The 14,686-nt window shown below is 43.4% G+C and overlaps 1 protein-coding gene across 4 annotated transcripts in view; it reads left to right on the plus strand.

Moving 5' to 3' along the window:
- The window catches only part of CCDC149 (coiled-coil domain containing 149), a 96,311-nt gene that overhangs the window by 31,991 nt on the left and 49,634 nt on the right, over positions 1-14,686 (plus strand). For all 4 annotated transcript variants that reach the window (XM_074349701.1, XM_074349704.1, XM_074349692.1 and 1 more), the window contains exons 2-3: positions 937-1,098; positions 3,051-3,089. In XM_074349701.1, coding sequence (XP_074205802.1) covers positions 937-1,098; positions 3,051-3,089 — 201 coding nt within the window. The remainder of the gene's footprint in view (positions 1-936; positions 1,099-3,050; positions 3,090-14,686) is intronic.

Below are 14,686 nucleotides of genomic sequence, written 5' to 3' on the forward strand. Positions count from 1 at the left end.
CCCAGTCGGGCTCACGCTGACCCACGTGATGGGTGATTGTCAGGGGAGGGTGGGTCACATTGGGGGCAGGGGCGGTGGGAAGAAGGAGGGACAAAGATATCCTGTTGACTCTGAGGAAGAGTTCCAGCAAGGTACACCTGACTTTGCGGGGATAATTCAGAGTGCGGCTAAAATACTTAGCTCAGAAAATTGGTCTCTGGTGGTGGGTGTCTTCACTGGAATCACAGAAGATGTACACATCTTGACCGAGTTTAGTGGATAAAAATTCTCAAGTGAGAAAATGTCTGCTGGGTTTCATGGGCAGGTGCAATCTATAGCAGTGATTTATGGCTCAATTAAATTATTTTTTATTATATGGTTGGTATTTTTTTTAATTATAGAAGCCACCATAGGCTTATTCTAAAAAATTTAGAAAACACTGACAAGTATAAAACATTAAAAAAAAATGCAAATAATTTTGCTACCAAGAGGTAACTGTTAGTAATATACAAAATGTTTATTAAATCTTTCTGCATCATATCGTTTGATAAAAATTTAACAGAATTTTATGTAATCTTTATCTGGATGTATAGATCCCTTTTTAAACAAAATTTGGGGTCTATCAATTTATTTCTTTATCTCTGTAATTGTTTAAAAGGATTCTGCTTTTTAACTTATTCATCAGTTAAGGTATTTTCCCTTTCCCAGTTGGCCAAAGTTCATGAACATCCAAGGTCTTGGTTCTGTCATGAGATGAATATACCAGATACTGTAGCAGCCTTTGGGCTCATATGTCATTGACTGACAAATGTCTCTGGGTATATGACCTCTGAAAATGAAAAAGGCAATAAAATGAAACAAAACCAGCCCCGCTGGCTGTGTGAACTCCAGCGCGTGTGAAACAGAGGGGACCTGTTGACGTTTCTGAGCCGTCGTGTGCCTCTGTTTGTCCTGCAGTACCTGGTGTGCAAAAGGAAGCTGGAGAGTAAGAAGGAAGCCCTGCTGATCCTCTCCAAGGAGCTGGACACATGCCAGCAGGAAAGGGACCAGTACAAGCTCATGGCCAATCAGCTTCGGGAGCGCCACCAGTCCCTGAAGAAGAAGTACCGCGAGCTGATCGTATGTACGATGTCATGGTGACGCCCCTGTTCCCTCCTCCAGATAGAAGGAGGAGCCTTGTTCACGCGGCTTCTTCAAAAGAAGATTGGTTTAGAACAGTTCCAAAGCGGAAAAATTAAGAAGTGAAAATCCTCACCCTTGTTTCCTCCACAGTCCAACCCACTCTCTAGTTGATAGGCTGCTTGCTCTGGTGCCTGTGAACATACACACGTATCCGGATGTGTTTGTATGCCTGTTGACTTGTTAATTAATTATACGGAGTTTTTAGAGAGGATTTGTATTCTAAATCCGCACTAGTACAGAAGCCACTAGCTGCATGCGGTTATTTAAATTTCATTTTAAATTAATAAGAATTAAATAAAACTGAACACTCAGTCTCACTTATTCACTCAGTCGCCATAGATGGCTGGTGGCAACCGTCTGGGGTTGTGTTGATAACAGAACATTTCCGTGGCGGCTGCTATGTTGGACAGTTAGTTTAGGACATTCCCCTCATTGCAGAGAGTTCTATTGGACAGCATTATATAAATGTTGTTCTACAACTTGCTCTTTTCACTCAGCACTTTGTTTTGGACATCTCCCTAGGCCGTACATACAGATTTAACTCAATTTAAAAAGCAGTTGCATAGTAATATTTCCGTAATTTTTAAACCTTTCCCCTTCCTGGGCAATTCGATTTTCTCTAGTTTTCAGATGGCAAGATCTTTAAGGATGCAAATTATACTGGAGGATCCCAACTGCCTGGTGCTATTTTGCGTCCTTGCTTCTTTTTTCCTCACGGATGCTGCCTCTTGTTTAAGTGCTGACACTACTGCTTACGTTTAACTGTCTGTGCTGGGGTCACTGAACTGTCCTGGAATAGAAATCCAGTAGAAGATTCCTCAGGTTAAAATCGTGCTGACATACGTAAACGCCGTCAGATAGAGGAGCGCTCAGTTTCTGAGCGTTTATCATCCACCTGAGGTATTTATGTACTCCCAGGTGGCACACGATGGAGAGGAACTGAATCTTTTTAAGACAAAAACTCGGATAGGACTAGCAGCTCCCAGTTAATTTTCCTTAATTTTGAGCATATCTTATCCCTACCCCATCCCCAAATTGTTCTGCACATAGAGAAACCTCAAGTGTGTGTGTGTGCGTTTGTGTGTGGGTGTGTGTCTGCTTGTGTGTGTGTGGGGGTGTATTTGTGTATGTGGGTGTGTGTGTTTGTGGGTGTGTGTCTGCTTGTATGTGGGTGTATGTGTGTTTGTGTGTGTGTGTAGGGGTGTGTCTGCTTGTGTGTGGGTGTGTGTCTGCTTGTCTGTGGGTGTGTGTGTTTGTGTGGGGGGGTTGTGTGTGTGGGTGTATCTGCTCGTGTGTGGGTGTGTGTACGCTTGTGTGTGGGTGTGTGCTTGTGTGTGTGTGTGTGTGTGGGTGTGTGTGGGGGGTGTGTCTGCTTGTATGTGGGTGTATGTGTGTTTGTGTGTGTGGGTGTGTGTTTGTGTGGGGGGGCATGTGTGTGGAGGTGTGTGAGTTTGTGTGTGGGGGTGTGTCTGCTTGTGTGTGGGTAGGTGTACGCTTGTGTGTGGGGGTGTGTCCAGTAGTATTTCTTTGGATCTAACTATTAAAAAGAGGAACCCAACTCAAACCAAATGAAATATTATTTCAGCTTAGGCTCTGCTCAAAAGTAATTTTGATAAATCTAGTTTATTTATTTATTTGGCTCACATAGTTTTAGAAAATACATAGATTTGGTCCTAACTGGAAATTGATTCCTTAGAGGTTTTCCCAAAATAACTCTGGTTCAGTTTAGAGTTAAAATGTTTTCAAGTATATTAGAGTTTGGTTCAACATATTACTAGCTGCAGGGGGTGCGGGAGGGGAGGGTCTAAATTTAATTCATAGTTTGCTTCCATTCTTTGAATCTAAGCACACCTAATTTTTTTTTTAATGTAACATTGATTTCTTTGTAGGATGGCGATCCATCGCTTCCCCCTGAAAAGAGGAAACAGGTAAGACTTATTTCTGATCTTTGAGAGCTCTCAGGATGTTTGTATTGATGCCTTACAACAACTGGGGAATCAGGGAACCCCAAAATGGGTAGAGAAATCTTTTAATTTCCCAGAATCCTTTTGTATTACTTGGGGGAGTGGGTGGTAGAGAAATGGGATGGGCTGGGATGAAGGGAACCCAGTGAAGTCCAACACAGCGGAGGAGGGCACACCGCTTGACTGCGTTCCCTTTCTTGTTGGGAATTCTGTGGGGAAACCACAAGCTGAGAGCTCGAGGCTGTAGGACTTCAGCTTACCGTTTCGTGGGTGGACACTGTTCTGCCAGTCACTTCTGCCACTTCAGACTTTTAAAAGCCATCTTACCAGCAAAACTCCTGAGCCATTTATGTCTTTTCTCCTAAATGGTAACCAACATTGCTTATTGATGAATTCATTTTCTCCCCACAGATTTTAGATGCCCACTTTTATCAATGAACACACACTCATATGTGTGTGCGTATATATATGTATATGAATCTGTTTCTGGACTTTTTATTCTGTCCACTGAGCTCCCTGTTTCGTCCTATGATTGTACCACATTATTCTGCTTTTACTTTATAATACTTTTAATACCTGTTTGAGCTAGACTCCTTCCCCTTGCTCTTTCTTTTCAGATGTTTCTTATTACTTTTTTCAGATATAACTAACAAATATTTTATCAAGTCTTCCCCTGATCCCACTCCCTGCAAAAAAAAAAAAAAAAAAAAAAAAAAACCCAACCTGTTGATATTTTGATTGGGATTCTGTTAAATTTATAGATTAATTTTAGAACAGTAAACATTTCCATAACATTACATCCAGGAATATTGTACGTTTAATTTTTTTAATCCAGTTGCATGCATATATACATATACATATATACACACACATGTATATAATTGCTTTTTCCAAAGGTACCTTTGTTGCAGCTTTCCTCAACTTCACAGTTGTTCTATACTGATGTAGCTTGTAGACTTTTAGGGGTTGAAGGGAGCCTGGAAGATGGTGATGTCAGCCCTGCGTGTTCCATGTTGTGGAAAAGCCTCTGCACCAGAGCAGGGCTTCAACACTGGTAGATACAGGAATTGTTGCTGGCTTCATAGCTGTAATGGCTAACTCAACAACCTGTTTTTGTTCATTGATCACTTACTTGGCACAGCATATAAACTCCTTAGATCCATTACCTTGTGATTTTTGATGCTGAGTAAACTATGTCCCAGACACACACACACACACACACGACATTTACCCTTAAACAGCAACTTGGTCCTATGGTTACCCTTTCAGTCATTCAGTTCTACTCACTCCCACATTCCCTTCCTATTCTGTTTGATTATTTTGTTATGCTCGAGTTTTGATCTAAAGTCAAATTTTTCTGTGGAACTAATCGATGGTCTTCTTTTTCCAAACAAAATGACATGGAAATTTATCATAAATGTTTAACAATTGGGATCCTTCATCTGGAATTGCTAGCTGTTTTTGTTTTTTGGGTGGCTCTGTGCCATCATCTTTGGTGATTTTAGAATTTGTTAGTATTCATGAAGGAGTTTTACAGTGTAAGTGAATTCACTTTCCGTGACTTTCTAATAAAAAATTTACATTGACTGGAGAGAATCTGATGAATTCCAGTAAGTCTGTCAAGCTGCATTTTTACAGCTCTAAAAAAAAAAAAAAAAAAAAAAAAAAACCGAGTTCAATGTCCTAAGCACTGGCTTTGTAGCTTTCAATACGGCATTTAGTTTCTGTCCCTTTAGGATTTAGTGTGGTGATGTGAGCTTGGGCTCTGCATCCTTCCTGCCTGGGTTAGAGCCAGTGCCTTGCTGCATGACATAGGAAGGATTGGGGTGCAAGTGATAGACGTTCGAAACTTCTTAAACAATAAAGGGATCGATGCCCTCGCATAACCAGAAGCTGAGAGGTGGTGCGGGCCTTAGATGCTGCACAGTCATCATGACTTGTTCTCCCCTCTGTACCACACTTGGCAAATAAAAATACAGGATACCCTGGTGAATTTGAATTTCAGGTAGACAATGAATACTTTTTAAGTATAAGAGTATGTCCCATGCAATATTCAGTGCATACTTATGCTTAAACATTAATGGTTATTTATCTACAATTCAGATGGAACTGGGAAGCCTGTATTTTATCTGACGACTCTATCGCTGCGCCAATTTTAACGTCAGCTTCCTCTTGAACTTAACATCAGCTTTCTTCTAAAGGCTGGTTCCCCAAACAGAAGAGGCAAAACACCCAGCCATGGAATATAAGTCCTTCCCTCTGGTCTGATTGGGCCAGTATAGGATGTGCTCCCCTTTCTGGCTTACTAACATTCACCAGGGGGTACTATACATTAACTGTCCTAATCACCAGGATAGAAGGGATTCGGGAGTGAGCAGTGACACCCACCAAACTAATTGTGTGGCCTTGGGAAGAGTCTTTTGGGTGTGTGAGTCTCAGCATTCTCATCCACAAAGTGGGAGTAAACATGGTGCCCACCATATAGTGTGGCTGTAAGGAATAAATGAGATAATGCAGGTAGAGTCTTCAGCACCGGGACCCTTTTTATTTATACTCGGCAGCTTGAAATAGTTGGGGCCAAAGAGGAAGTTCTTGGCTCAAAGGGCCTCAGAAAGGTTGGTTGAATAGCCACCTAGTGGGACAGAATTGCAGCCAGACCTCAGGACCAGCTGCCACCAGGGCTCAGGTGCCCCCAGGTCTCTCCTCTGCCCTCAGCATTCTCTGTGTCAGCTGTAATTTCTTTTTGTGGACCTGTCTTCTCTGTGGAATGGGAAGCGTGGCTGCTGACCACAGGAGAGCTGCAGACGCCACATCTTGGACCACTAGAAGAAAGCTGCTCCCTGGTCCCAGAGGAGAGTTCTCCCAGGCCAGGCTCAGGCTAGGGGCCCATTTCAGGGTCAGACGGGTGTGGCCAGGCATCCTATAGATGCCAGGCAGCTTCTGCTGTTGTCATGTTGAAGAGATGGGTAGACCGAGCCTTAACCATCTGCTTTGGACACCTTCTTAAGACAGTCTTGGGGTGACAAGTGATAACCATAGCAGCCAGTAGTTTTGAGTGCACATTCTTGAGTGTCGGCCCTTGTGCCCAGCATCACACTGTGGACGATCCCATTGAATCTTCACACAGCCATGGGAGGTGGGGGCCATCAGACAAATGAGGAAATCAAGGCCTGTGGCAGGCAAGTCAATTACACAAGGGGAATAACGTAATTGTTGACAGAGCCAGAGTTCAAAGTCCTGCAGTCCACTCAGAGCTCATGCTGGGAGCCAGCATGACTCGGTAAATATTGAACACCTCATGGGTGTCCTGTGCTAATTAGACACTAGGGACATAGGGTGAAAAAAGTCAGACCCAGATCCCTGAGGGTGTGGACCTTGCATTGCAGTTTGGGTGACCAGACTTTGGGTGACCTCAGGGTTGGTTTCGCCTCTTGTCCCGGCATGGTTTGTTTTAGTGCCCCTTTCGCACTCCAGATTGTCTTGGTTTGGATGATTAATAGTATAGTCATCTTAATTCTGGTAGGGGTGCTCTGAGCAGACAATAAGCAAAACGATTAAAGTATATAGGATGTTAAATGGTAATAGGTGCTATGGAGAGGAAAACTAGAGGCCAAAGTCAAGGGAGGAATTCTGGCCGAGCAATGGAAGAAATGTCTTGATAAACAGTGAGGGAAAATAGCTCCAGTATTTGGAAAAATAATCTTACCTGTTTAAAAGACATGTTTTCAAGTGTTATTTACCTTTAGTTATTTATAAAGGCATGTGATGGTTTTTGGATGGGGGCAGGTGCTAAGATGCCCTCTTCATTAGCTCAGTGTGGGGAAGAAAATGCACCCTTAAATTTGCATGCACTGGTTACAGTGCAACTTTCCGTTTGGCCAGAAGCAGACTGCTTTGGCATCCATGTGCCAGTACTGGAAGGGAGAGGCGCAGTTACCTTCTTCACTTGTTCATCAGCAGAAAGAGAGGGTAGAAGCGTGCACCCTGACCTAGTATCGCCTTACATCGCGTATTTATCCCAGAGGCAAACAGTAGGTGAAGTATTTACCCCTCCAGCTGCAAAGTGAATGTACCTTGTGTGAGCAGAAGGCACGAAACGGGAACCAGCTGCCGGGGTAACAGATGGTACACGGGGGTCAGTGGATCCACATATTGGAAGAGGAGAAGATGCCGCATTGAGCACCTCGTTGCCTGTCGGCCTTGGAGCTGTGGCTCCCGTTTCTTGAGCTGAAGGAGGAATTTCTACAGACTCTTTCCCTGTTCATGTCTCAGCTCAGAAGGAGAGGTTACTGTGATCACTGTGTTATGGAGGAATGTTTATGTCCCCCCAAATTCGTATGTTGAAACCCTACTCCTCAGGGTGATGTTATGAGGAGGTAGGGCTTCTGGGAGGTAGTTTGGGAGGGATGAGCTCATGAGGGTGGAGTCTTCATGATGGGCTTCAGGGCCCTTGTAAGAGTCACGAGGAACTTGGCTTCTCTGTTCTGTTCTCCGTCATGTGAGGAAACAAGAGATGTGCGGCCTGGAAGAGGGCCCTCCCCAGAGCCTGACTGTGCCGGCACCCTGATCTCAGATCTCCAGCCTCTGAAACTATGGGAAATAAATGTCTGTTGTTTCTAAGCCCCCCAGTCTCTGGCATTTTGTTGTAGTCGCTTAAGCTGACTGTAAATGTATTGAGGGTTCTTCTCAAATATAAGTAGAAATACCCCGTCTTCAGTCTTTGCGATGTTTTGTACTTTTCAGAGACCACGTGTGGACACATGCATGAACGTAGGTGTCTGTGCACGTGTGTCACCTCCCGGCTGTCTTCTGAGGTCACACTGGCAAGTTAGGTCTCTCATAAAGTCTCAAGGCAGCGTCATGGTTGGCAGTAGATAAAAGCTCGGGTTCTGACATCCAATTATATGGATTCAAAGTTAATACTTCCACTTACTGGCTGGCTGACCTTAGGCAAGTTGTGTAACCTTTCTGAGACTCAATTTCCTCCTCTCCAAAATGAACATAATAATGAGATATGTTCATAAAGTTTTTATGAGGAATTGGTGTGATGATGCTTCTAACGCTTGTTGCCTTGTACTCGGTGAGTGCTCAGTGGGTGTTGGCTATTTTTTTTTTTTACTTTTCCTATGGTCACACAGCAGGTTAATTGAGTAGGACTGAAAAACCCAGATCTGTTGACTTGTAGTTCAATGTTCTAGTTCAGGGTTTTGTTCCAGATTTGACTCGTAGGCTGCCTGAGCAAGGAAAAAGCATAGACAATATTTAATCCAACCCATTTTGGAAGCTCAGAGATGAAGTGCTTTATCCAAAGTCCTCTGCTTAGAAGTGGCTGAGAACCAGAAACTGAGCTAGGAGTCTTTACCTGTTAAGCCAGGGTTCTCTCTCATGACACCGAATATCTGGCCATAATATCTTCCTCCTTTATTGTCTCCTCCTCACAGGACAGGACAGAACTTTCATGTTTGTAGTTCTAGAAATAATGGTTGTTGAGGCTGTCTTTTAGAACTTAGAATCCTTTTTAAAACAACTCAATTTCCAATGGCAAATCATCCGTTAAAAAAGCTGTGAAGAAATCGTGACAACAGTGATTTCGCTAATAGCTTCTCATGGGATATTGAAATGAAAATTCCTTCTTGATACTCCAGGCAGAACTGTACACAGAGCACCTCTCTTCAGTGCAGTGCGAGATCACCGAAAGATCTCAGACGACCCTTTAAATATTTTTCTTTTGCTAAACAAGCAGTTCCTCCAAAGGAGATAAAGGGGAATTTAAATTATCTTGGGTTAATATTTTTCTAAGACGGGATTCTTTGGGGTCACGGCAACGCATTTTCCCCCTTGCAAACTCTTCCTTGAATAAACAATCAAACACATCTTTGTCTTCCCCTGTTTTGATTTCAAGTCAATGTACTGTGGGAGGTATTCCTCCTGGTCCAGGAGGGAGCCTTTGCTTTTTTCCCTTAAAAAGTCATGGCTTATTTAGATGGTGACATGTGCCAGGATGACAACCCTGGAGAAATCAGAGCACAGAGTGGCCCTCTGTGGGATGGGAGGCAGCCTTTTACTTCAGGAGAAACGTTTTCTTGGTCAATCTTATTATTGTCCCCAGTGACCACAAATCAGAGCAACTTTGTACATGCGTCCTGGTTTGATGCTCAGAACCCAAAACTTCCTTCAAATATCTCGAGTGCTTTGAGATGTTTCTTTTTATAACACTTTGAACAGTACGATTTTACTGTTACACCAGGGAAGCTGGGAAGAAATCCAGGGTTCAGCCTGCAGGAACCCCCCCCAAAATCATAATAACAGTAAATTCATTCTGAGCACTCCTGCTTCCTGCTTATAAGCGCTTCAGATCCTTGCAACGATGTTTGCCGGGAAGGTGAGAGCACCCCCCAATTTATAGATGGAGACATTTAGGCTCAAGGAGTCAGAACCTGGGAGCTATTAAGGGAGCCACTAATGGCCCCTTAGTGGGGCCAGCTGCAGCTGCAGAAGCATAATGGCCAAGATTAAGCAAACATTTATTTAAATAGTAACCTCCCAGACTTATTGAAGAGTGTTTGCCTGTGAGCCCGGAAATGCCTTCGTTCGCAAATGTGTTTTGAGATTATGAGGTGGGAGTAGGCTGCAGCAGCCAAAAAATGCATGTGGTCTAGGCGCTTGGGTGGTTGTTTTTTGTAAGCAAGAAAACTGTCACTGTGACAGAGGTCATCACTTTGGCAGTCGCTATGAATAGGGAGCCTTTGCTCAGCAAAGCAAGTTTCACTCTATTAACACAGGAGTAGCCGTAGACCAAAGCAGCAGAGTAGAAATTGCAATTAAATTTGCTATCAATCACACCGTTCAAGCACTCTTGACATTTCATCAAACTTTTTTTTTTTAACATATTCTTGCTTAATCGAGTACTTTACCCTACCGAAGGTGCGGGTTTAAAGGGTTCAGGGGTCAACACCGTGTAGTTGAGCAGCAGTTTCTAAATCTTGTCTCTCTCTTTTTCACACTTTTTTTTAATAACGTTTCGTGAGGAAGTGCCTGGGCCAAGGTTTTACCTGTCTCTCTCATTCTTTTTTTCCACCTCTCATTTTTGAATTCCAGTTTTGATATGTCAGCAAATTGAGGAGTAAATTATAGGATTTGCTAATATGCATAATTTTTACATCATGATGGAGGATGACGTTTCCACAGCTAAGTTACTGAAGTGCTGTGTATCTAGTAAATTACAAAGATTTTGGGATGACTTGAGGAACTGTAACTGGAATGTTGCCTTTCTCCCCTCCTGGTGGCTGAGCTGAGTTATTTAAGGACTCAGGAAAATGCGTGACCTTCTGCATTTTACTGCCCTTCCTGGTGTCTGGATAGCGCAAGACTGAAGGATTAATCTTAAACTTTTCATCGCTTTCTTTCATTTCATTTTTATCTTTTGGAGAGGAAAATCTTTTCCTCTACCCTCTTAGGTTCAGTGCATGGGGACCTGCAAATTTAACTGACAAACAATGGATTAATGGGAGAGAAAAAGCATACAATTTCATGAGCATTTTATGTGAACAGACGTGCACAGACGTGCACAAAGAAGAAGTGAAACTCAAAGAAAGGCTTAGATTCAGGGGCTTATCTACCATTTCAATAAAAGAAAGGGGTTTGGACATCAAGGGATGATAACCTTGTGGGAGAGTGATGAGGAAGTGTATGGGGAAACTAATGGAAGACAGGGTTATTTTAGTAAGGTTTGTTTCTGCAGACTCATCATGGTAACGACTCTTCGTGTCTAGATCAGTTGCTCTTCTCTTCCAGGTACGGGAGAGGATGGGACATCCTCACGATGGGGAATTTATACCCTGTTTTTAGGCTGAATAGGGGAGAGAAGAGTATTCTCTGTATCTATTGATTCTCAGTTTCTTTCAGATCAAAATAATCCTCCTGGAAAAGGAGCATATTTGGGGGGTAGCATATTCTGAGCCCCTCGTACCCAACTTTTCATTTCTTACATCAGGGAGAAGAATGGATTATAGTGGATCCTTTTCCCCCTATCTAAAAGATGTTGGGCTATTTCTTACAACTGGTACCCTGAACTGCCTTCCTGATAAACCAGTATTGGTTACTTGATCATTGAAAATCAGGTTCCTTCACAGTGATTGTCGTTGCCAAATGTGATATAGCATTTTAAAAATCTCCCATCCTGTCTTATAAGTTAAAAAAAATGTATTGCATCTATAGTGTAAACTTTGACATATTTTGTGGCGTTTGTAAGGAAATTTCAAACAGCGGTGGAGGCAGGACCTAGAGTTGAAGATGCAGTAGGACTTGACTTGAAGAAATGTAGAGGAACAGCTCCCCTTGCCTGGGTGACCAACCCATCTGCCGCAGTGAGAATTTCTGCAAAATGGCAGAGAGGTTGGGGCGAGAGGCACACAGCTCTCTCAGCTCCCAGATCTCTGCTTTTGCAACAGCTGTCAGGATCTGTAGTCTCCATCTCTGTGCAGAGAGCATGTCTGTGAGCATCACTGTCCCCACACTAGGGCTGGCCTTGGCTGGATGCTTCTGCAGACATCAGTTGTAATTGGAGTTTGAGTTGTTCCTTGACAAAGGAAGATGTGTCTGAATGGAGGGCTATAATGTCCTTTCGGCCTCGGATCTCCCAGTATGTTTTCATCAAATCTCTTTTCTCTCCCATCCCCATCACAATTTTAATAGATAAACTCTTAGCTAGAAAAAGTGACTTTTATGCATATAGATTCTACAGTATACTGTGCTGTATTCAGCATTCCACTATTATCAGAGCTAAAATGTCAACCTTTGAACGTCAGCCCTGGCTAGATCTGAATATTTAAAAAGAAGCTTCTTTTGAAACCTTTTCATGTTTTTACTATTTATGCTACTCCCAGCCCCAGAGATTTAGAGGAAATAATCTCTTGATTTCGTTCTCCTTCCCTATGAAATTCTTCCCAGTGTTAGACGGTCTGACACTTTTTCCCTGACATTTCCTTTACATAGTGCGGCTATTCTAAACTGATGGTCACAGAGTCCTTCTCAATAACACAGAGACAAAACGCTCTGCATAGCTGATAAATTATAAGCAGGCGCCGCGTGTTAGCTTGATGGATTGTTATAGTGAATGTGTGTGAGTCATGGGTGTTATTTTTGGTCAAAAGAATAGTGTGAACTTTTCTCCTCTATTTTGAGTGCTTTGAAATGTACTACTTTCTTTCTTTCTGTCTTTTTCCTTTTTGTTCCTTAAGGTATATGTCAAGGAATTAGGCACCATATCAGAACAGTCATTTTCTAGTTTTCAAAGTTATTGTTTGAGAGTTGAGGAGGTGGAAGGACTGAATAGAAAAGAACTGTGTGTTGACAAGCCAGCCTGTGAAATGTGAAAGAAAATTACAGTCACCTGCTTTAAAATGGGAGTCTCCCCCACCCTACCTTACCCCGGGGGTCAATTTGAAAGCTGGGGTAGATTTACTGTGAATTCCCTTGGAAGGGATGTGTTTCTAATTAGCCATTGTTTTGCAGCCACTGGAGAAATGCTTGACTTTATTTTGGTAGATTTCTTTTCAGCCAGGCTGCAGAGTAAATAATGTTTGACAGTCACATCACTGGTCTCTGAATCGCTGTCTCCTAAAGCAGCCCTGTCCCCAGCTTCATGTATCACTGGAACCTTTGATATATAACTGGGTGCCTGCCTTGCTCTAACATCCACATACCTGGGAGCATCACTGGGCTCAGTGCCAGGCTGCGAGCTGCTGTTTCTGGTCCAAGACAAGTGCAGACATTGAGAATAAGCATTCAGAAACTTTTCATAGCAGTCTGACAGCATGATTTTATGTCAGCTGAATCTAACAAACACTTGGGACCTTGATGTGTTCTTCAATTCTTTTTTTCCTAGTAATTGATTTCTGTCGTATTTTGCACAAGCACTCATCTGTGACAGACTGGAGGTGGACGCCTTTCACCACGGACATTTCGGGTTGTACTGGTTTACTGTTGTGCTCACACCGATGAGCGAACGTCAGGGTCTTTCTACTCACCTGAGGCTCAAGCCAACCATTATTGTTTCAAAAAGGGAAGGTCAGGGCTGTTGCAGATTTTTTTTTTTAATCTTTTGTTAACTTTTCACTGATGCTTTTACAAACATTTCCTTCCGAACATCTCTTCCACTATTTAAGAAAAGGCAGCTCCTGTGCAGGTGGATTTTGCTGTGTCTTCGGCAGATGGGGTGCTGAGATGCTGTGTGCAAGCCAGCTCTTCCTGCCGCGCCTCCAGGCCAGTCCCTCCGGCCAGCCAGGGGAGCCTGTCCCTGCATCTGCTGGGGAGGGGTTGTGCTTGCTGAGCTGGTGTCTGGGAAGTGTTCTGGCGTTCCCTGGAGAGGCTGCCCACTTGTGATACCTTGTGCTGGAGAAGGAGAGGTGGAGGATGGAGGGGAGGAACCAGGAGAAGAAAATCAAGACTTGAACCATCTCTCCACTTCACTGCAGTCCCTGGGGGTCAGCCTGCTCCAGTGGCCTTGAAGGGCTTTCAAAAATGGAAGGCTTGCGATGGGAAGAGGAGAGGGAGAGAAAGAAGCCAGTTGGTTGCCTTTGCCCCCACCTGGAACTTGCCCTGGGATATCCCCAAGGCTCACGCTCACTCTCTCTCCTTTTTCAAGTCTTGGTTTGCATGTGGCCTCCCCAGTGATGCCTTCTGTGGCCTCTCCCCCGGCACACGCTCACCGCTTTGCCTGCTTTAGTTTCTCCATAGCGCTTATTACTCAACTCCTGGGCCATTGTTCATTTTATTGTAATATAATGTCATGAACATAATATCATCTATTAAAATGTGAGTTTACTAAGGCAAGAGGCTTTGTCTGTATTGCTCACTGCTGTATCTCCAGAGTCTAAAACAGTGCCTGACATGTAACAGGCACCCAATAAGTATTTGTGGTTTAAATGAAAGGATGAATACGCAAAGGGCAGGATGACAAGGAGCTGGCTGTGTCCAAGGAGCTGTGCGGCCAGTCACTGTCCACTGAGTGACTGAGTTGGAGCTCCTGGAAGGGCAGAGTCAAGGGGAGGTGACCAGCCTTTAACTAGTGCCTGCTGTATACCAAGCACTGTGGTAGGTGTCTGTCCTGTGTTCATTATGCAATTGAAGTGTCAAATCACCACATGAAGTGTGTATGATTAGCTTCATTTAACAGGTGGGGAAACTCAAGAAGTTAAGAAACTCACCCAAGCTCACCCAGCCCAGGAAGAGGCAGAATTGGGATCCACCTTAGTCTTCTGATTCCAACTTAGTCTGTCTGGTTCCAACTTAGTCTATCTGATTCCTTTGGGAGAAACTGCCAAAATAGTCAGTTGATCACAGTGTCTCTTGTCTCTGCTTTCCTGCCTATAAATTGGGGATTAACTTTCCTCATCCTTCACCAAATTTGTATCTGATGAGAATGGAAATCTGGGAAAATTAGAACACAGCTTTGCATGGTATGAGCTTTGCAAATAAGCGGTTGAGAATTAGATCACATTACTGAGTAACGTTCACAAGTAAGTGAGTGGGAATCAGGCGCGGTTAAATTCAGCGGACAG

Source organism: Camelus bactrianus, chromosome 2 (genome assembly GCF_048773025.1).
Source record: "Camelus bactrianus isolate YW-2024 breed Bactrian camel chromosome 2, ASM4877302v1, whole genome shotgun sequence".
NCBI lineage: Eukaryota > Metazoa > Chordata > Mammalia > Artiodactyla > Camelidae > Camelus > Camelus bactrianus.